Genomic DNA, 23,368 nt, shown 5'->3' with positions numbered 1-23,368 from the left:
TCTAAGCTTACAAAGAAAAGTCAGATCACTGGCAGAGGTCATTTGACACCAATGAGGACATATTTATGAATAAAGACATTCATTTTGATTAATAAAACACTTAAAACCCTATTACTGTCCGTTTAAGACCTCAGCTGTATGCTGTGAACACAGTTTGCACAGTTTTTGGTAAAGTGCGCGAAGCCTGCTGCAATGCGTGCTTCGCCGAAGACTGCATCAAGGGTGTAAAGGGGGCACTGATGAGCACACTTTGGAGTGTAAAAATGACAGATGGGACACCCTACGAACTTGTAGACTAAGTGGGCACGCGCAATTTAAGGCCACGAGTCCGACAATTTAAGCCCACATGAAGTGCGCCATTTGGGACAGGGCCTAATATGTACTCTTTAGGTACAAAGCTGTACAAAAAAAGAAAAAATACACTGCAACTTGTTTCCAATTTAAACCACACATGAACAATTTGTTAGGATTACACTCTTTAAAATAAGTGCTACAAATGGTTAATCATAGCAATGACATAAAAGTACCATATTTGGTATGTGTGTTGTTTAAAGAATGTTTAAGTAGTTTAACTGGAAATTGTAAGGTTTTTACTTAGAAAAGGGGCACAGTTAACCTTTGGTTACAGTTTAAATAGCATTAAACAGCACAAATCTTGTGCTGTGCCACTGTGGAGAAAACTGAGCTGATCTGTGGGACTCGTGCCTTTAGATACAGTCAGTCTGACTATTAAGGTTTTGTGTTTAAACCTGTGGTTATGAGAGGAGAGTTTAGCTGTCACAGCACATTGAAATAGGAAGTGAGGTAGGTTACGAATGTGTCTTGGCTTGGCCGGGTCCGCTGAGAGCGGCAAACCAAAGCCTGTGAACTATGAAGGCCACGGATAGGATGTCCATGAGCGTTTGGACAGGATTGAAAACGGGCTTCTCTCAGCAGTATTTAGGCAGTCCCTCAGGCTTCACAGGTTGAGAGCTTTTGGGAAAACAGAATTGGGAGACATTTCGTTCAATAAACCGCTTGTCACTTTAAATCAGAGCAAAAGACAGCTCATCCAGGAGGGAAGTTGGCTAGAACGGTGTTTTTTAACTGATGATGGGTCACGACCTAGAAATGGGTTGCAGGTCTGTATTCACGGAAAGCAGGGGTGAAACATGATGAATGAAAAGTATAACAGACAACTAACGGAAAAGTCTTGCAGAATTAGGATAGCAAAATAAAGGCTCATTAACTTTTGAAAAGAAGATGGTTCCTGTCATTTTGTAGAAATGTGCCAAATTGTGCCAACATTGACAGGTTGCGTGACATGCCCTCATCCTTATAAACCACGCTTACATCTCATGTTTCTTCACACATTCATCTCTTAAAGAGTTTCAGATGAGATTTAAACAATGTAACTGTGCAAAAATCGTACAGTAAATTTCAAAACTGAATCCAGCTGAAGTCATTTATTGTGATTTACTGAAACCATCCTTAATAATGTAAATAATATTGTGTGAAAATATGACTTTGATATTTAATATTGATTGAGTAAGACTGAAATCAAACTGTGATGTAATTTTGAGATTTTAGTCTGGACAGGGTCACATTTGTCATCTTTGACAAAGTAAATACATATTTTTCTCCAATATGTATACGCTGTGCATGTGCTAGTACTGTGTTGCCAGTTGTCTCTCCTATGCACCTGATCAGATCTGTGTAAATATTTGGTACAAGTAACATGAGGATGAAATTATCATTCCTTCCTGCAGTAAATTAAAGCAAACAGCAATAGCTGTCTCAGGGAATGACTGGTTAAACAAACCACCAGACGTAAAAGCCTTGCCTAGGCTTAAGCTGGCATTGGTACATCTATGAACTTAAAAGGTTTAATAACTCCATCCAGTGACCCATCCACAGTCAGCCGCGTACTACAGGTAGACCATCACGGTGTGCTTCTTGTAAACATCTCTGCAGGCTCCAAAGTGAAACCATGTACCTCTGACAAGGCTGCTTGTCTGCACCGCAAAGCTATCGAAAGATTTTCCATCAAGCGTTGAAATGAGACCTAAAACAATATTTCACGTCTAACGTTTAACATGAAGGGCTTTGCTTTTGCAGTTTTTGGACTGGTGTTGAAGGTTAGTTTCTGAGTGTTTTGGAGCCCGTGTGGTAGCCGAGCGGAGCTTTCATGTGTTCGGCCCCTTGCCAGGCATCTCGGCTGAGGCAAACACAAGGAGAGCAGTTTATGCCTGACGCCGTCACTCAATATTACACCTACTAGCGGTAATGCTGACTGGCGTGCGACTTTGAAAACCTACCGGGCGCGTTGGCAAAGCCAACGTAAACAGGGAAATGAAGGGAATTTCAAAACCGAATGCTTGATCGCTGTATGCAGAAATGATTGGTAACGGTGAAGAACTCAGTCAAATGCCTGATTGCTCCGATAATCCGTTTGTTTAGCTGTTACAAAACCCAGCAGCCTTTGGTGCTCTTTCACTTGGGTGACCCCATTATGTTAAATATCACTTTCAGATGTTCATACAATTGGCTTTTTGAATGGAATGTGAGGTAAACGACTGATTTAAAAAAACAACTTTTAACCGAAAGGCAAAACAGTGAATCAATTTCTCTTTCTCTTTGCAGTTTGAAGCTTGTGACCACAGAGGCCAATGACAATGTTGGCACTGCTCTGTGTCCTGTTAACTTTGGGGAAACATGCCCTGGGTGGAGGTTACGCCCCCATGCCACAGATGAAATACATGCAGCCCATGATGAAGGGGCCGGTTGGTCCACCATTCAGAGAAGGAAAGGGCCAGTATCTTGGTAAGTGTTGTTAAACAAGCTTTCAAAGCCATATATGTATTGTGAATGTCTGTCTGTTTGTCTACACTGTAAAAAAGTTGGTTCAACCTAAAAAAGTAAGTTATCTAGTTGCCCTAAAACTTTAAAATATTAGTTAATACAACAAGTTGCCTTAAAACTTTCAAATATTAGTTAATACAACAATTTTTACACAACTGTTTTGTGTCAACTAATATTTTTAACTCATTCCCCGCCAGCCTTTTTTTAAGTTGCCCGCCAGCTTTTTTTGTAATTTTTACAAAAGTTTTCACAAAAAACAAAAAAATATATAAACAAACAAATATAAAAAAACAAAATGGAAAAAGTTTCATCCTATCTTCATTTGTTCTCTTTTTATCACCTCTCAAATATGGGAAGGTTGCTTCAAATTTTGAGCAAAAAGCTCAACAAAATAATTATATTTTTGTGAAGGACTTTTGTTAGAGATCAGATTCAGAATCAAGATCAAAACATACACGGAGTTTACAATGTTGTTTTTTTAGTTGATGCCTTATATTTTTTATAAATTGGGTAAGAGCGCCATCTAGTGGATAATAGTGTAATTAAAGATTACCGTAAAAACGCTTTACCGTCAGCAAAGCGTCATTGGCAGGGATATGTTTTCTCTTAATTGATGAGATAATTCATCAATGGCGAAGAAAGAGTTAAGTTGAATTCCCTCCAAATTTTAAAGGGACCATTTAAAATGTCCGCCAAAAAAAAAATCAATTCATACTCCACACTCCAAACAGATGGGGGCAGTATACCTCCAGAAAGTGAGTTGGTCTATTTTAATTTAGCAGCTGCAAATTTAGCAGCATATATCAAGTTTGATTTACATTAGCAACTAAGTTATCATTAGTCACAAAAAAACCATTCGGTCTCATTAAAATTGCAATGTTTTCCGCTACGTTTCGTGCGTCCATTTGGTGTTCATTATCATCGAAGACATTTCAAGCTTCTTAGCTAATGTTACATTTTAGCATCAGCTTGGTAGGTAGATAACGGGTGAAAACCGGATCGGATCCGTGGGTAGAGCTAACTATTAAACGCTAACAGCTAAGGATGCACGATCATTTGCATGCGATAGTCATTGCGCTTCTCGTCAGTGAAGCCGGTTTTTTGGTTAAAAGTGAATCGCCATCAGCTGCTTTCAGATGGAGCCACAATTACTGCACAAAGCCGTAGTTCATGTACAAGCTGAGCATAGGTTATCGCAATGCCTATTATAAGTGAACTTCTAGCGAAATACTAACAGCATCTTACTTACCAATTGAAAAGAAATGTTGTCATTTCGGAGTCGAACCTCATTTCTTTCATGTCCATTAGTTGTCTCCAGCGATGAAAAGCAGTGCCAGTATTTACTCTGGTTCAGTTCCTTTATTTATCATATTTTATTTGTGATTCCGAGCGCGTTGTTCCCTGCAGCAAATGGTTGTGGTAGTGGTAAATGTCTCTTGCTTTAGCCATTCTTCCGCTCTCTTCCCTGAACTGAAATACGTCCAAAAACCCTATTGCAAGGAAGGAAGGCATCAAGGCATGTCCGAATCCATGGCTGTCCGAATTGCATTTCTCTGAGCTGCCTTCATGCCTCTTAAGTCAACAAGTCAGCTGCCTTAGTTTTCGGACGCAGCGGTAGTAGTAGAGGGCTGTACTCCCACACATGCGACTTATTCGTGTATTGCAGTTTGGCTGGCGGTTATGTGCGTGGCCCGCATACTGCCTCCCATGGTCGAAACTGGTATTACAACACCAGTCGGGCTGTAGCTAGTAATTTAGCATGCTAATTCAGATTGATATTTCTGCAGCACTATACCTTGTCATTTTTTTAATGGCATCTTTGCCCTTATTTCTTCTCACTCTTTTGATGCGTGTAGCTCATTTTTTTAAATCTTTTACCTCAATTATTACAAATGGCACCTTTAAGGCAAGCAGATAACTTTTTTAAGTTGAACCAACAAATCTTTTTTTACAGTTTATCTGTCTGTCCGTCTGTCTATCTATCTACACTGTTGGTGGTCATAAAATGGTCCATGGGGTGTCTCTGGGGCGTTACCCTTTCAAAAAGCACACCTTTGCACCTATTCATGAATATCAGCTGACGTCACTCACATCTCAAACTTGTCTTCTGCCATTTTGAGTACCTGAAGTGGTCGCAAAAGAACTAGAAGCTATGCCTTCAATATATTGTGAGCATCAAAATCGCTATTTTTACAACACTAAGATGGCTCGACACAACATGATCCTTAGTATCTATCTATCAGTGGCGGCCAGTGACTTATTTTTTCGAGGGCGCTCGATGCGAAGTTTGTATGTAGCCCGTCATGTGTGTGATTCCTTTTTTCAAAATTTGTGTTCTGCGCGTCGAGAGATCGTGTGTGCATCACGTGTCTTGTCAAAATAAGTGCCTGCTCCAGACGCATCTAAAGGGTTTATGATAAAAGAGACGCTCGTGATTGCCAGATACTCTCATCATCTCATGCGTAATCAGAGTTTACTGTTAGGGAGTTTCTTGCGAGTGTTTTGTGAACGTGAGCGTCTCTTTTATCATAAACGGTTTTGGCGTGTGTGCAGTAGGCACTTATTTTGACAAAACACGTGGTGCACATGGCTTACATGACGCAACAAACACATATTTTGAAAACGCAAGCAACACACATGACACTCTGAACACTTATTTTGAATTAGATGAACGAGCCGCCACTGCTATCTATCTATCCATTCATTAACCCATCTATTGATCTTTTCAAAATGAACATTAAAATAATCCAAGCAAGCATTGTCTGACGTCATCCAAAACTCTATATTTATGTGGCAAGCTATGGTCAACATGGGCAGAGATTCCAGTTCCTGTGTCTTTGGCTTAAGCAATTGAGATCTTTAGGCAGGGAAAGAGTCAGGAAGTCGAGCCAGAAGTTTGTCAGACTGAAAGCTTTTGAGATGAACAATGAGAGGACTAGATTGGTTTGCCATTCAGTGTCTCCTCTCCCCTCTATGATATATGAGAGGGCATTGTGAGTGTGTCAGACAAGAAGAGAGCTTAGTTAGTTAGCTGAAGTCACCTCCCTTTGGAGCAGTATATCAAAGATCATATACTCCAGACCTCAAGCTGCTAGGGAAAAGTGGGCGTGACTGTGTCAGAAACAAGCAGGATCAAGAGACAACTTTTTCTACTGGTGCTTTAAACCCAATTACAGTATTGGCATTGTAAAGACCAACTACAATGAACGATTATTATTTTTAAGTACCATGCTTTGCCATTGGTTTGGCCGCTGTGCTTTGAGATGCTTAATGTATCTGATTTACATTCTCCTCAAAGACTTTCCAGAATCTGGCAACCTCTGGAATAGTGCAAGATTGAAAACCTACGGTTATAAATTAAGGTCACATGTCTAGTAATGGTATCTGATAGCAAACGGAGATTCTAACTCATCAAAAGCAATGCAACACAATGTAATATATGTCCACAGTTCTGCTTGTACTTTTCTCTGCTGATGGCTATTGAGATCTTGGCATGTCTGTGGTCCACTGATAAAAATTGCCTGTGATTGGCCTGTTTGGACAGATTGCCTTTCTCAGCATCTGGTAGCTTTTTACATGAATTTTGTGTGTGTGTATACTAAAAGTTAACAATTTATATATACTGTATAACAAAAGGTACAAAGATGTACCACAGGGGTAATTTTTGCATTTTAGAAATGTTCTTTGAAGTATTTTGCCATACATAAATACCAATGGTATATAAATATTGTAATAATCATTTAGTAGATACAATACAGTATGTATCAAAGTACCACAGTATAGCTTCTGAAAGTCATTGGAAAGGCCTACTGACACATTTTATTTATTTATTTATTTATTTATAAGAAACATACCTGTGCTACAAATACATGGGATGTATTTTTTTTACATCTTATAATGTAATTATATAATAGACAATACTCTTGACAATTAAGCTACTGTTAGTCTTACTATTCAAGATTTGCGATGCCTTCCAATAGTTTTTCTCAGGTGATTCTGCTTACAATTGTTAAATTCAAAAAGTCTGTATTTTTTCAAAGAGGATCATGTAAGTAAAATAGTAATGAATGTAATTTAAGTTAAAGTCAAATTTAGTGAGTCGGTTCTCAGAAATCGTAGACCCGAGTAAAGAAAAGTTGTGTACTTACTGACATCTAGTGGTCACTGGAAGACATGCAGTATACTCAGATATTGTGAAAACTTTTATTCATTGATTTGTAAAAGTAGCTGCCATGTAAAAGGTTGACGTAATAGCACAAAAACTTTATGTGCTTGGAGAACTGAGATAAAACTTTGAAAAAATTTATTTAGGAGAGTTTGTAATAGTCTTATTGTTTTAAGAGCTTCAGGAGCTGTGGTACTATGATGATAACTATGGCACTGATTGAAAACTAAAGTTTATTTTACTTTAAGGTACTTCAAGGAATATCATAGTATTACTGTGGTACCTTTTTTAAGTGGTAAATAAAAAAGTATGAGGCAAGTATGTTTGGAATAATGTACAATGTTGTACCACTTGAGGGCGCTGAAGGCCTATATAGTTGGCATACATTTTTTAATATTTTTTTTAAAAAGTGTTGAAGTACAGAATTCCATTAAAACGATTAGAAAATGTTTTATTTTATAAAAAATCTTTTCATTTTTTAAAGAAACCCTTGAACTAAGAGATATTTTCTCTAGACAAACATTTTTCATGGGAACCATTTTATCCATTTAAGTGTTGGCTTTGAGTATTTCAAATGTGTTCACTGCTTAATTTAAATCTGCATGCATTTCAAAACTTTTGGTTACAAACGAACAAAAAAATCTGTTATTATGCAAGTACATAGATGTTTAAAGCTGTATCCTTACCTTACTTCGATTGACAACGGTAAGCTTAAAATAATGTTTTATAATGTGAGCTTCCGTGCGACTTGGCCGGAAATGTCAGTTTGACGTCATTTCACTTCAGCCACGTAAAAAATAATTAAATAAATTGCAATTTAACGTTTCAAACAGATATATGGAGACAACATTTTTTTAATTTCAATAATTTAAATAGTATAATTATTAGTATGATTCTTATTATTTGACAACTCATAACAGTAATGATATATCAGTTGTGTCCAAACATTTGACAGGTATATTACTATAATTACGTACTGACTTTACTATACTGACTTTTTACATGTTGCAAAATGACAAAGTGTAGCAATCAACCTCTCTGTTAAACAGGTTTTGCAATTTTTCAGTCAAGACCAAGGTCACAAAACTTGATTTGGGCATCTAGAATTTACCCTTACAAAAGTAGGCCCACTGGTGATAAAGTTTAAAGAAACCCAGTGAGAGACATCCACATCCTTACTTCATGATTTTCTTAAACAAAATTTAATGGGAAAGTTCCCCTAAAAAAGGAAAATTCTGTCATCATTTACTCACTCTCACGGTGTTTCAAACCCGTATAAATTTCTTTGTTCTGATGAACACAAAACCGCCCCATTGACTTCAATAGTGGGAAAAATAATACTGTGGAAGTAAATGGGGCTACTAACATTTCTCAAAATATCTTCCCTTGTGTTCATCAGAAAAAAGAAATGTATGGGTTTGTAACAACCTGACAAGATTGAGTAAATGACAAGATTTTGGGGTGAACTATCCCTTTTAACATCTGTGCTACTCTGTCTGAAAAGACATAGGCATTTCCAAATTAGATAATTCGTAAAGCTTTAAAGGAACACACCCACATTTTGGGAATTTAGCTTATTCACTGTATCCCCCAGAGTTAGATAAGTCCATACCTTTCTCATCTCCGTGCGTGCCGTAACTCTGTCTGATGCAGCCCCGCTAGCTTAGCTTAGCACAAAGACTGGAAGTGAATGGCTTCAGCTAGCATACTGCTCCCAATAAGTGACAAAATAATGCAAACATTTTCCTATTTATGTGTTGTGGTTTGTATAGTCACACCGTGCACAAACAACAAGGTCATATGAGACACATCTTTTAACAGTATACAAGAAGCAGTGCTTCACCTACTGAGAATATAGTTCCCAGTATGTATACTGTTAAAAGATGGTTGTGTCTCATATGACCTTGTTATTTGTACATGGTGTGACTATGAAAATCACAACACAAATAGGAAAATGTTCTCGTTATTTTGTCACTTATTGGGAGCAGTATGCTAGCTGAAGCCATTCACTTCCAGTCTTTGTGCTAAGCTATGCTAGCGGGGGCTGCGTCAGACAGAGTTACAGCACGCACGGAGATGAGAAAGGTATGTATGGACTTATCTAACTCTGGGGGATACGGTGAATAAGCTAAATTACCAAAATGTGGGCGTGTTCCTTTAACATTTTCAAGAAAATGAAATTGCTTTAAAAAATTGTAAATTACATACACTGGTAATACAACATTTTTATGTTTTTTATTTTTTTTTATTTAAAGGTGTGAAGCACATAAACAGTGTTTACAACGGTGCATTAACATAAAGAACATTCTGTGAAAATATAACCTTCATATCTTTAATATTAACAAATATAAACCAAATTTATACAGAATCTTATCCTGAAATTAACTTTAAAGTGTTTTCATGATAGCATAGTTGGTGTCTCTGAGTACAAACATGACACTCAAATGACATCCAGTTCTCTCGCTGTAACTCCACAGAGGTCAAATGCTGTTAAGAAACGTTTTTGTGTCTATTGTTTGTTTTGTCAGTAAACACATTCTGCCCTGTGGGCTTTGGTGCAAAGCACAATGCAGTATTTAATCTCACTAGCATTTTGGGGTCACCTTGGAACTCGGGGATACCTTGGATTTGTTTATATAGCGCTTTTTACAATGTTACATTGTTTCAAAGCAGCTTTACCTGAAAAATCACAGGAAAATTAATTCATTAATATTAAATTATATACTAAATGTTTATATACTAAACATCAATGGAAATAAAAGCATTTGTTTGAATGCAAAGAAAAGCTTATGGTAAATGTTTATGATTATATATGGGTTTTAAGAACTGTCAGGTCTGAATTTGCGGCAAACGCTGACATCAAAGCTGCAATTACAAAAAATAAATACTGCTTTGTAGTTTTGCACTGAACGTAAGAGACTGGGTAGATAAGTAGTGGAAATAAAAAAAAGAAACATTATTATTATTCCTGTTGCTTCTGGGTTATCCTGGCTAAAGCTTGTAGTCTTGAGTTGGCACATGGATAGGCATCTGGCTGGTGCTGGGACAGCAGATCTCAGAGAGAAGAGAGACAACCTACAGTAGGATAACAGTCAACACTATTGTCCCCCGTTTTGGTCAAGGATTTGAATCATAGAACCATTGGACTAAGTTTGGGTGGCCAGAGTTTTAAGACCGTAGGCGACGTTCTGAACTAAACAAAAACTTTTTTTAAGTATTAGGGATGGTTTATTTTCCCTGATGTTATAGGAAAAGATTTCTTAATAGAAACCTCTGTTTATAATAACATGATGTTCAGAATTGTTAGACTGTGCAGGAGATAACCAACCATTGTTTCTTTAATCTTTTGCAGACTTTCCACCAATGATGGATGTAAAAGGGGAGCCAGGTCCTCAAGGGAAACCAGGGCCAAGGGGACCACCTGGGCCTCCTGGATTACCAGGGAAACCCGGATTAGGAAAACCTGGTCTAAATGGTCAGCCAGGTCCACAAGGGCCATCAGGATTCCCTGGAATCGGAAAGCCTGGCCTACCAGGTTTACCAGGAAAAATAGGGCCTAAAGGACCACCAGGACTCAATGGGGAGGGTGGTCTTCGTGGAGAGCCAGGTCCACGAGGACTGCCAGGTCAGCCAGGCCCGCCTGGGCCTGCAGGTCTGTCATTGAATGGGAAACCAGGGTTACCTGGGACAAGAGGCCCACCCGGTTCAAGAGGTGAACCAGGACCTAAAGGATTCAATGGTAGTCCTGGAGAACGAGGGCCACAAGGCGAAAATGGCAATGGCAAGCCTGGTCTGCCTGGTCCCAGGGGGCCCAATGGCCTTCCGGGACCTCCAGGAGCTCCTGGTGTCCCTGGGTTGGGTAAACCAGGGATTGATGGGTTACCCGGACAACCTGGGCCAAAGGGAGATAAAGGACTTCCAGGGGAACAAGGTGTCCCTGGAGAGGCTGGTCTTCCTGGACTTCAAGGACAGCCTGGGCAACCTGGCTTAGGAAAGCCTGGGAATGATGGTGTACCAGGTAGTCCAGGCTCATTGGGGCCAAAAGGTGAACCCGGCACTAGAGGACAACCCGGGTTTCCTGGACCTCCTGGCTATGGTAAACAAGGGCTTGCTGGACAAAAAGGTGACAGAGGTCTTGCTGGATTACCAGGAGCACCTGGTGACAAAGGTGAACCTGGATTGGAGGGCATACCAGGAGGTGTGGGGCCAGCTGGACAGCAAGGGCCTCCAGGTCCACAAGGCCCTATGGGTCTTCCAGGAAAACATGGCATACCTGGTCCAAAGGGTGAGCTTGGCCCACAAGGGCCCCCAGGCTTGCCAGGACTCAGAGGAGATCAGGGTCCCAGTGGGCTAGCAGGGAAACCAGGCCTAGCAGGGGACAAGGGCCTTCCTGGTCTCAATGGAGCCGCAGGAAAGCCAGGGCCTAAAGGTGAACCAGGTCACATTGGTTTGCCAGGTAATCCTGGTTTGATTGGAGGACCAGGTCCAAAAGGTGAGAATGGATTCCCAGGACCCCCTGGGCCACGTGGTACATCAGGAATTCCTGGTCTTCCAGGCCCAACTGGTCACATGGGACCACAAGGTGTTCCAGGGTTGAAAGGTGAACTAGGTCCACCAGGGCCCCAAGGAATTGGAAAACCTGGAGACAAGGGGTTGCCTGGTCCACAAGGACCTCCAGGAAAACCTGGCTCTCCTGGACTTAATGGTGTGCAGGGCCCTCCAGGTCCACCTGGACCTCCTGGGCCCCCTGGCCAATCTAATGGTCAGGAGACAGCAGTTCAAGGGCCAAGTATTGAAGGTGGAACCATTCCAGGTGGTGAGAAACCACAGTTTGGTCAAGCTGTGCTCTCCGCCAGTGTGGCTCCTGCTTTTACAGCCATTCTGACTAAACCATTTCCACCATCTGGAATGCCCATCAAATTTGACAGAATTCTCCACAATGGGCAAAACGCTTACAACCCTGCCACTGGCATCTTCACAAGCCCAATTCCTGGAATCTACTATTTTGCTTATCATGTACATGTAAAGGGAACCAGCCTGTGGGTGGCACTGTACAAAAACAATGTGCCAGCCACATACACCTATGATGAATACAAGAAGGGCTATATGGACCAGGCATCAGGTAGTGCAGTACTGGAGCTGAAAGAAAATGACCAGGTTTGGTTGCAGATGCCCTCTGACCAAGCAAATGGCCTCTACTCCACTGAGTACATCCATTCGTCCTTCTCAGGGTTTCTCCTGTGCCCCACATAACAGTCCATCTTACCTGTGAAGTCCTTGCTTAAGTGCCTTGCAGTAACATCTAGCAACTAGATGACAGGAAAGACTTACTGAACGACACAGAGGATGGAGAAAGTTCAAAACAGGGGAGCCTCCCTGTTATAACTCTCTCTTTCAACTATCTGATTTGATCATTGTTTTTCTTTTAAATGTTGTTATTTTCTGCCTATATTATAATTTTATTATAACTGTTATATTATTTTTGTTGATGTTGTTATATTATGGTGTTATTTTATTGATGTTGTTGTTGTAGTTGCTGTTGTTTATTGGAATCAGACTTAAGTACTTTGCAATGCGTAAGTAACCAGTTTAAGACTTACCCATGTGACTGCACACTTTGCCAAATGACTCCCATTGAGCTCCATCACATTGACTCTGGGGTTATCTTTTCCCCTAGTTGCAGTCATATTTACATCAAACCCCTTTCATTTTTCCTTCATGTACCACTTGATCAGTGTAACATTTTAGATTTCAAACATCTGTTCAAACATTGTTTGTACTCAGTACATTCACCAGTAATGTAAAGAACAAATCTCTGTTTAATATTGTTTTTCTTTTTAATGCCAGACAGGTGAATCTGTTTAGTGATATATTTTGTTTGATTTACTGTGTTAAAGCGATGATGACTGTGTGCTGTGTTATCTGTTTCTGTGACAAAACATTGTGTTCAGAAAAGTAAAAAAATTACTTGATTTTAAAGATTTCATTGTTGAAAACATAAATCAGTACTGGTCCTGAAAGAGGACTACAATATAACAGTGCCTGTATTTACAAATATGCAATTTCTGTGACTTTCATACTGTTTAAAATCACCTAAATTAATGCAAATTATATAGGATACCTACCGTACATGGATGGTAAGGGACTACTAGTAGATTAAGAAAACATGACAACATGATTCTGATGTTTTGTAACAATGCAAAGTATTGAGATTGAATACTTAAAATATTTTTTACATACATCATATTTCACATTACTGCATCTGAATTTTAATGGCATATTGACTTCTATTCACATATAATACATGATTAACACGTCAAAATCAGCCTAAACAATTATGTATTATATATTTATGAGGTAACATCATTTAGAACATAATTTAAAAGCTTTTCTTCTTGAAAGATAAATACATATCACATCAACATGATTGTCAAATATTGTCCTTTAATTCCCATTAGAAAGACCAAATGAAACAACAGTGCACTCAATCTTTTTCCATACACACATTTATATGACACATTTGTTGCTTAAAATGGAGATTTCATTCACTTGTATTATGTATAGGTAACAGTTGTTTCCTATTTCAATTTTCACTTATAGCAAATGAGGTGCATTTTATGACTTCCATATTAACACTGTGATGGATATTTTCTACGATAAGTGGACATTGTTTGTGTGCAATGGATTAAGGATTTTTACAATTAATTATTCTAACAGTATATCTCAAAATTGCTTTGACCATGGTGCTTCTTTTTGATGTTCAAAACAAACTGGGATAAAAGCCTTGATTCTGTTCCTAGGGATATTTGATCATTATCAATTATCAAATTTAAGGAAACAACCAATCCCATTTGCACATGAACTTAATAAAGGCGTATTTGTGATAGTCCCATACGAAAGTCCAGCCACCAAAACCCTAAACAGAAAACTAATCTTATATTTAACAGTATTGAGGAGTTAGGAGCATGTAGTCAACACGCTACCGTTGTTTTTCTTTTTGTGTAATGTATCTATCAATCTATAGGACATTATGTCTTCTACGTGGCTATTGCATTTACATTATGCAATCCATTTTAGGGTATTAAAATGCACTCTTTTGATTGAACATATTTTGTCAGCTTGTACGAAATCTGCAAGCAGTACTGTACTGATGCAACATCAATAAAGATTTTCTTGATTAAGAGTGTCTATTAATTTTGTACCTCCCTAACAAAAAAAAAAAAACCTAAATACAACAAAAATGTCTTGTATCTTGTACTGGATTGAGTACTCAAACTATTTTGCAACCTCTCATCATTTTTTTCTCATTCCTGCTTTTGAACTACCCATTTTTACATACTTCTTAGACAAAGGGATTGTTAATTATAAATGAAAATGGAATGTGCAATGGAATTAATGTCAGTATACATGTATATACCCGAGGCAGGGGTGCAGCTAAAATTCACAGACACTATAGAGAACCTTACTGGGAGCTTAGTGGGAGTTCTCATCATAAGGCCTAAAACTAAATTCTGACAACAGCTCAGTTAAAAAAAATCATCTTAAAATTGTTCTTAGTGAAAAGCTATATCAAAATTAATACCTTTATATTTAAAAAGCAGTTTTATTAGGGTGATGCATATGTGACTGCAGTCTCAGAAAAAGGCACAAAAGTTGTTTTAAAAATATATAAAAAAAATATTAGAGCTGGACATAGATTAATCTAGATTAATCTTATACAAAATAAAAGTAATTTTTTGCATAACATATGAGTTTGTGCTGTGCATGTAATTATTATGTATATATAAATACACACACATTCATGTATGTATTTAAGAAACATTTACATGTGTATATATATTTATTTAAAATTTTATATATTCTAAATTATATATAAATAAAAAATGATATTTAAATAAAAAATTTCTTAAATGTATATATATGTATGTGTGTGTATATGTGTGTGTTTAAATATACATAATGTTTACACAAATCACAAACTCATATGCCCAGCCCTAAATATATATATGAGGTACCAATATAGGGCCTAAGTGAGGTACTAATATGCACTTAATGTGTACTGACCCAGTGACGGCTACTGTATCCGTGAAATCCAGACTAAAGACTTATAATCTAACTATCTTCTTAAATTATGTATGATGATTTTATGTAGAGAACATTAAATCAAAAAATGTATTTAGCTGGGTTATTGACAAGCAGGGTTACATGTGAACAGCATTTTAATACACAATTTATGAACAATTTTATTGCATTTAAACATTTTAGCATTCATTTAGTGCAGTGGTTCTCAAACTGGGGTCCGCAATGCAAAGCCAAGGGGATCCTTGAAATAATTTGCAGTAAATTAAAAATGGTGCTGTATAATAAATGTATATTCCTATGGGAGCATAATGATTGTGACATCACAACAAATCACCACTTACTTTAGTTTTAAAATATATTTAGGTTTTAAAAATGTACAATACAAATAAGAGTACAAATTGTAGTTAATAAATGAATAGGCCTATCTGTTATATTTTTATGGGGGTCCCTGGAAATGTATCTTGCCCAAAAGTTTGAGAACCAACCCCTGATTTAGAGTATATAACTAGGGGGAGTGATATCCAACTCAATTTTGCTGGCATTCAGGAACACGTGAATTTTGCATGTTCCTATAACAAGCCTCACAGGCTTTCCATACCTCACCGACCGCAGTATTCACTGTGATCTCCATTTGCTAGTATCCAAATCAGTTAAGTTAATCTAATTTTTAAATTAGTCAAATTTTTGGGTGGCTACCAACATCAAGCGCGATTAATTCTACTACTCCCATCACACCATGCATACTATATTTATAAAAAAATTACTTTAAGATTTAATCGTTTGTTAATCAGTGGTGCTGAATTACATTATCAACATTAAATACTAATTCGTGTTTTAAAAACGTGTTGGAATGATGCCCTGGTAATCGTGAAACGTCAACAGGCTCTTGCGCAAAGATGACGCAGTTACTGTATGACTCCGCCCCCTCCAGTTCCACTCGATTCAGTTTCACTGAGAGCGAGGTCGAAAAATACGACTTCACCCTCAAAGCGTTTACGACTCTACGTCCACTTTCTCTGGGGATTGCCAAGGGATTTCAATGTTTGGCCCGTTATTTGTAAGTATTGTCTGTTACTACTCGTCTTTCAAATCTAACATGACTAAAAGACGTTGATAACGGTCGCGCGACATGCTTGTTTCCAGCGTAGCTATGTGAGTTTGCGCTCCAGCCGGTGAAGGAGATCGCAAAGCTCGCGAGGGTGGCAGCCATTTGCCCGCATACGTCTGAACGGAAGCTCCTTACTTCTCTTCTCTGCTTGTATTAATCTGTTGATAGTATTTGTAACGGGGTGTGGGATGGTCGTTGATTATTTGTTTTTTGGTAAATGCGTGATTTAAAGTTCTCCCCAGGCTGTCTAACTGTCGTGGCTAGCAACTCGCTAGCGGTCTCATCCCCAGTAAAGAAGAAGTTGCTTAAACAGTTTATGTGTCGTCACAACTACTCATTCTGTTATATAATTGAACGGTTAAATGTCAATCAAATGAGTGAACATATAACCTGATAGTCATTTGACATGTATTTCACCGTATAGGGCAGTTGTAAGGTCACAGAGAGTGAGACTGAATTGTTAGCTACTAAGCTAATGGTGTTAACTGTGACTGTGAGTTCAGTCAGATAAGGTAACACTTTATCTTCCCATTCCGGAATGTTTCCGATTTAAGTGGCTTGATGGGTATGCGAAGTGCGGAGTCTTTGATATTGGTGTCATTAAGGGACAACACGTGCCACTAAATGCGTTTTATTATACTCGTGATTCTGACATATGGCAAGTTAACCCTTTGAGTTTGAAGTATGATCGAGTCGTGTCTTTGATCACTTCCCGTTTCCTGCACATGGTTAAACTGTAAGCGGATGGACCTGAAATGCGTAGTAAACTAATTGTATATTGTATAACTGGTAAGATGATATATGAGAAGAGTCTTAAATAAACTTTTCATTGGAAAATGAGTACTTAACGGGAAATATGATATCGATGGTGATATGTAACATCCCACTCATCCCAGATATTTGTATTCTGGTGTCATGTGTAGTGTTTGATGAGTCACCTGGCTTCGTGGACAACCTGCTCTCATCCTGCTCCTGTGTCATCAGTACAAACTGATGGTGATCAGTGTTTTGTGTGATGTTTTTAATGGTATATACAGGCATATCAGCCAAACATCTGATAGTAGTTGTAAAAACAAAAAAATAATAGGGTGTGTTAGTTAGGACATGTTTTGAACCAATTTTCCAGTGCTGAGATATGTGCACTTTTTAAGTTGTGTAAAATATTGTTCATTGTGTTTTCTTTCACCTGATATGGCTGCCAAGGGTATTTATTGGTTTACCATCTGGAGCATTGATCTTCTCTTATTTACATAAAAAATTATTCATTTGTTTGTATATCTGTTGGAAAAGTAACCTAATGGGCAGATGCAACGCTTATGTGGTTCTCGGTGTAATGATTGATATGCTTTAGCTATGATTTGAATGATTAATTCTTCATGTTATCAGGAATAATCTGATCTAGAGACTATAGATTTTTTGCAGAAGTCTACCGCAAGTTAAGTTTGGGCCCAAAAGCAGTTTTTTATGTTGTTTCGATTGAAACCGTCTATAGTAATAATATTAACGAATAGAAGAAAGACTGACAGTGTGACTCAAAATAGATTTTATTATATAACATAAGGTTTTATTTGTAGCCAAATTTGTAGCATTTTGGATAAACAGAATCTTTTAGAGGCAGTTTACACATGGTATTACGATGCTTTTTTTGTCGATCGGATCACAAGTTAATGACGTTAAAGACAGGTGTAAACGATGTTCAAAATGTTTTGAGCTCGTCCACTTTTGACCACATTCAGAGGTAGTCGAGAACACTTTCGATCGGATTGCTTTTGTAGTGTAAACGCGCTTTGTGGTCGAACAAAGTCTATTTATCCAATGTGATGTACCGAGCACAATGTTTCGCATCGTTTCTGACTTATAGCGCAAACACACAATTTACAGTGCTATCTTTAGGCTTTCATTCATAAAACTAAATCGTCTGATCTTTGCGTGTTTCATTTTGTGAGCGTGTGAAAGATGTGCGATCTTATTTCATCAATTGCGCTGAAATATCAGAGAAACCTCTTACATATACATGTACAAAACACTGTGCAGCATGTTTCAAACACAAGCAGTGGACTCTGACATAGGGGTGGGCGATATCTCGATATTCAAACTATATCGATATATTTTTAAAACTCGAAATGGATTTTGACATATCATATATATCGATATAATGTTTATATTAAATTCTGATTTCGCCACTTTGCTTCTTTGCCTTCTCTGTGTGCTTTGCTCGCCCCCGCCTCCCCGCTTTTGTCCCTCCTCCCCTCGCGTGTTTTCTCATTTAACATGGCGGCGCCCGTCGCGGAATCAACACTGGCCATCTCGAATAGATCTTCCATGATTCCTGTTTACATGTATATTTTACTATTTAAAACGGCTTAAATTCATTGTTGTGAGCGCTCAGCGCGCCTCTCTCTCTCTCTCTCTCTCTCTCGTTGCGTGAAGCGCTTCGACCACGCGCGTCTCTCTCTGGTGACAGTGAAAAGGTGGCAGTGCTTTAATGTCCGTTTCTCCGTATACTTTCTTTTTCGCGTAAATGTCATCAGTCACGGATATTACTGACAGAGAAGACGACTGATGTATGTTCGTTAGTATAATGTTCATTAGTTAACATTAGTTAATGTTTTAACTAACATGAACAAACCATGAGCAATAGATTTGTTACAGTATTTATTAATCTTTGTTAATGTTAGTTAATAGAAATAAAGCTGTACATTGTTTGTTCATGTTAGTTCAGAGTGCATTAACCAATGTTAACCAAATATTAATAAAGTATTAGTAATTGTTGAAATTATCATTTATAAAGATTAATAAATGCTGTATATTTTCAGTTCATCATTAGTTCATGTTAACTAATGTAGTTAACTAATGTTAACTAATGAACATTATTTTAAAGTGTTCCCCGCCTAAAACCTGTCATTCCAGGATAAATACCCTTATCTCCTGAGGGTTTTCAGAAAAAATACTAAGAACTGTCAACGTCTACCAAAAACTTAATATCTGAAGTTGAGTTGTTTTATTTTTTAATAAAAAGAAGACAATGTGTATTTTCTTAGTTAAAGTATAATTTTTTTATATATTTTTTAAATGTTCCAGAAGCACTTTGTTCCTACGTGAACTACCTCTTTTGCACTTCAATTAAAAAGCCCTTGTGGATTTTGACATATTTGTTTTGCAGTAGTTTTTTGGGAAGGGTATTTTCCACGCAAAGCTATCGAGATATATATCGGCTATCGAGATATAGCAAAATATATCGAGATATAATTTTCACTCCATATCGCCCAGCCCTACTCTGACATAATATTAGTTTGTGCCCATTTAAACTAGGGCTGGGCGGTATGAGCAAAAATTCATATCCCAGTATTTTTTTTAGGAATCCCGGTATCCGATATATATCCGGTATTTTTTACAAAAAGGATAAAAATGTTACTTGAAAGTCAAAGCCTTTATAATCTTTGTGGCTGTTGCTGTTGTACCATAAAGTTGTAAACACTCCCTAATAAACTATCTATTCCACTTCAAATCAAAACTAAAATTATATACCATGCAGTACCATATTAAAATTTATCTTTGTTAAAGCCTTTATCTTACCTGAAATGACTGTATGCTCATGTCCTTGATGGGTGGTAAATGTTTGTCATACCAAAGTTGTTTACCTGGGTTTAGTTAACTTTATATACAAACCAGTGAAGTTCTTAATCATTTATTTTTTTTACTTTGTTTTATGCACATGGGCATTATCATGTAATATGATCTTTAATCTATAATATAATTATAATTATAGAAAAGTGTCCTGCCCATACTATTGAAATTATTATCCATAAAATTAGAAACACACAATTCTCATTAATATACTGAACTGTCTGTAGCATTAAGATTTGTGTTCACAGAATTTACTAAAGTAGTCAATCCTCTTCATTAGAAGGGGTGTCACAGTCCTTTTGTCCTTACAGTGTATTCCAGTCACAAAAATGGACAAAACTTAAAAACATATGATCCAAAATAATTATGTTGGCTTGAGAAAGCCAACATACTGTTGTTGCACTTAAACTTATTTTTATTTTTATTCTTCTTTTTCTTCTGACCTAAAAATTTCTAACTCTAACTCCTCCTAGAGCTTTCAAGCTACAGCCACCAAACTTTCCACAGACCTTCAGTCTGATCTGACTTGAGTTGCTATATCTTTTCTAAGGGATCGGACTTACGGTTCTCCTAAACCGTCCGATCAAACATCCCAAAAAAGTCCCATAGACTTACATTCATAGAATGTTTAGGCTGAGTGTTTATTTTCAAATTCTAACTGTCTTCTCATTCATACAAATACATTACATCATCTCTCAACCTCTCTCAGTCTATCTCTGTCTCACAAAACTCACTCAATAGCACAGACAAACTCAACTACACACACACACACACACACAGACACACACACACAACCACACAGACACACAATCACACACAACTACACACAGACACACAACTACACACAGACACACACACAATTACACACACAAACACAAAATTATATATAACATACTGTCACAAAAACACAGACATGCACACACACACACACACACACAACCACACACAGACACACAACCACACACAAATACACATAGACACACAACTACACACACACACACACACACACACACAAACACACACACACACACACACACACACACACACACACACACACACACACACACACACACACACACACACATAAATGCCCCAAATGCCTCATCTGCCCCAACTGCCCCATTCTGTCCCAAATGCCTCATCTGCCCCATTCTGCCCAAACTGCCCTAAATGCCCCAACTGCCCTAAATGCCCCAACTACCCAACTCTGCCCCAAATGCCCCAACTACCCTAAATGCCCCGTCTGCCCCAAACACCCAATTCTGCCCCGACTGCCTTGAATGCCCCATCTGCCCCAACTACCAAATTCTGCCCCAACTGCCCCATTCTGCCCCAACTGCCCTAAATGCCCCATCTGCCCTAAATGCCCCATCTGCTCTAAATGCCCCATCTGCCCTAAATGCCTCATCTGCCCCATTCTGCCCAAACTGCCCTAAATGCCCCAACTGCCCTAAATGCCTCAAATGCCCCAACTGCCTCATCTGCCCCATTCTGCCCCAACTGCCCTAAATCCCCCATCTACCCTAAATGCCTCATCTGCCCCAAACTGCCCTAAATGCCCCAACTGCCCTAAATGCCTCAAATGCCCCAGCTGCCTCATCTGCCCCATTCTGCACCAACTGCCCTAAATGCCCCAACTGCCCTAAATGCCCCAACTGCCCTAAATGCCTCAAATGCCCCAACTGCCTCATCTGCCCCATTCTGCCCCAACTGCCCTAAATGCCCCAACTGCTCTAAATGCCCCAACTGCCCTAAATGCCCCATCTGCCCTAAATGCCCCGTCTGGCACAATTATCCAATTCTGCCCCAAATGCCCCAACTACCCTAAATGCCCCATCTGCCACAAATGCCCCATCTGCCCCATTCTGCCCAATTCTGCCCCAACTAACTTAACTGCCCCAACTAACTTAACTGCCCCAACTGCAGCTCCATCTATTACTCTCAGACTAGGCTTTCTCAAGCCAACATAAAGTTTGTTCACAAACTTTAACCTCATCTAGTTAAGTTTATAGAACAGATGTGGTTCTGGAATCTGATTGACTATACGTGCAAACTGAAAATATAATGCGCACACATTCAGCACATTTAAAGTGTCTTTGTTTCATTCACACACATCCTCCCTTATTATTTATTAATAATAATCTCATTAATTCACACTTATAGCTTCAATGAAGCAGCACAATCATTCGTTACTAATTCTAAAGTGACGTTTTAAAATTAAATAACGGAGACTTGTTTCTGGCTGTTATACTGGGCTTTGAATCTGAGGAAAAAGTTCACCACAAAATAAAACTCCTTCGGAGTTTCTGTTTTATCTACGTATTTGTCCCGTCGAACTAAAGTATAAACGCAGTATCACTCACCTGATATTGCTATAATAGTGATGATGAGAAATAACTGCAATAGCGTGTTAGATAAATAGGTGTTGTGATGGAGCGTCAGACATGTTGTTGGAATGAAAGCACACATATGCAGCGGTAACTTTATTCCAATGATCTCTCTGTAAAAGCAGGTTGAGGAGACATTTTATTTTAGTCTTGAACTCAGTTATTACAATCCTCCGAGTGCATGCAGCCGCAGTTTTTGAATGTCCACATTCATGAGGCGCATCCAAGCGTCACAGAGTTTCTGCGTGCTTCTCCATGTCGCGTATTTGCTGTGACGAGCGGGCTCGTGCAGAGCGCGTGTATGCGCGCTTGAGTTGTATTAAACCATATCGATATGAACGGTATGGGCTAATTCCGCATCGCGTCGGGAACCCATATCGATATATCCCCTAAATCCGATATACCGCCCAGCCCTAATTTAAACCCGTCATTACTCCCGCTCTCATTTAAACAACAACAGAGGGACTCGTCCAACGTCTTCACAGACCACCCCCTCAAAGTAATCAGGACAAAGGCGGTCGAAAGTGGACAAAAGAGACGGATTTAAATACCAGGTGTAAACTGAATGTGTCTCTCTCGTCCACTTGTGATCTGATAGACGAAAACACATCTTAATACCAAGTGTAAACAGCCCCTTTACAGCCTTTCTTATTGCCTGCATGTTAAATGTCACTGGTAGTGCTTCACAGCTTACAATCATGGACAGAGTTGTGCCTCACAGCAGGCTCTTTAAAATATCTACACAACTGGCAACAGCATGACTCCCAGTTTTCCCACTGTAATTTTAGCAGGTCTGTTGAAGTATTGTATTGTTGAGGTATCTGTTCTTCACTGTTAGAAAAAATTGTCAAAATGTGTACCCCAGCTGTCACTAGGGCAAGTAACCTTTAACTCATTCCCTGCCAGCCTTTTTTTTTAAGTTGGCCACCAGCATTTTTTTGTGATTTCCACAAAAGTTTCACGAAATGCCTTACAAGAAACTTTTCTTCTATAAATATATAAATATACAAATATATCAAATGAAAAAACATGCACATAAACACTTTACTGTTTTTGCACTGATATATGAAGTAATTAGATGACCCTTTTTATCAAACTCTATTGAATACAATAATATGTATATTATATTAAAGTCGCCATGAAACGGAAGTAGCGATT

General features: G+C 38.4%; 2 protein-coding genes across 3 annotated transcripts in view; both read left to right on the top strand.

Moving 5' to 3' along the window:
- col8a2 (collagen, type VIII, alpha 2) overlaps positions 1-14,187 on the top strand; it is a 65,624-nt gene extending 51,437 nt beyond the window's left edge. For both annotated transcript variants that reach the window (XM_055220149.2, XM_055220148.2), the window contains exons 2-3: positions 2,623-2,802; positions 10,359-14,187. In XM_055220149.2, the coding sequence (XP_055076124.2) occupies positions 2,649-2,802; positions 10,359-12,259 (2,055 nt within the window). In that variant the 5' untranslated portion in view covers positions 2,623-2,648 and the 3' untranslated portion in view covers positions 12,260-14,187. The remainder of the gene's footprint in view (positions 1-2,622; positions 2,803-10,358) is intronic.
- A 1,797-nt stretch (positions 14,188-15,984) lies between these two features.
- The window catches only part of ptp4a2b (protein tyrosine phosphatase 4A2b), a 35,328-nt gene continuing 27,944 nt past the window's right edge, over positions 15,985-23,368 (top strand). Inside the window, exon 1 of the mRNA XM_055219795.2 lies at positions 15,985-16,145. The gene's annotated coding sequence lies outside the window, so the exon portion shown is untranslated. The remainder of the gene's footprint in view (positions 16,146-23,368) is intronic.

Source organism: Misgurnus anguillicaudatus, chromosome 20 (assembly GCF_027580225.2).
Source record: "Misgurnus anguillicaudatus chromosome 20, ASM2758022v2, whole genome shotgun sequence".
Lineage (NCBI taxonomy): Eukaryota > Metazoa > Chordata > Actinopteri > Cypriniformes > Cobitidae > Misgurnus > Misgurnus anguillicaudatus.
Note: the sequence above shows the minus strand (reverse complement) of the source record. Positions and strands in the feature narration are given on the sequence as shown.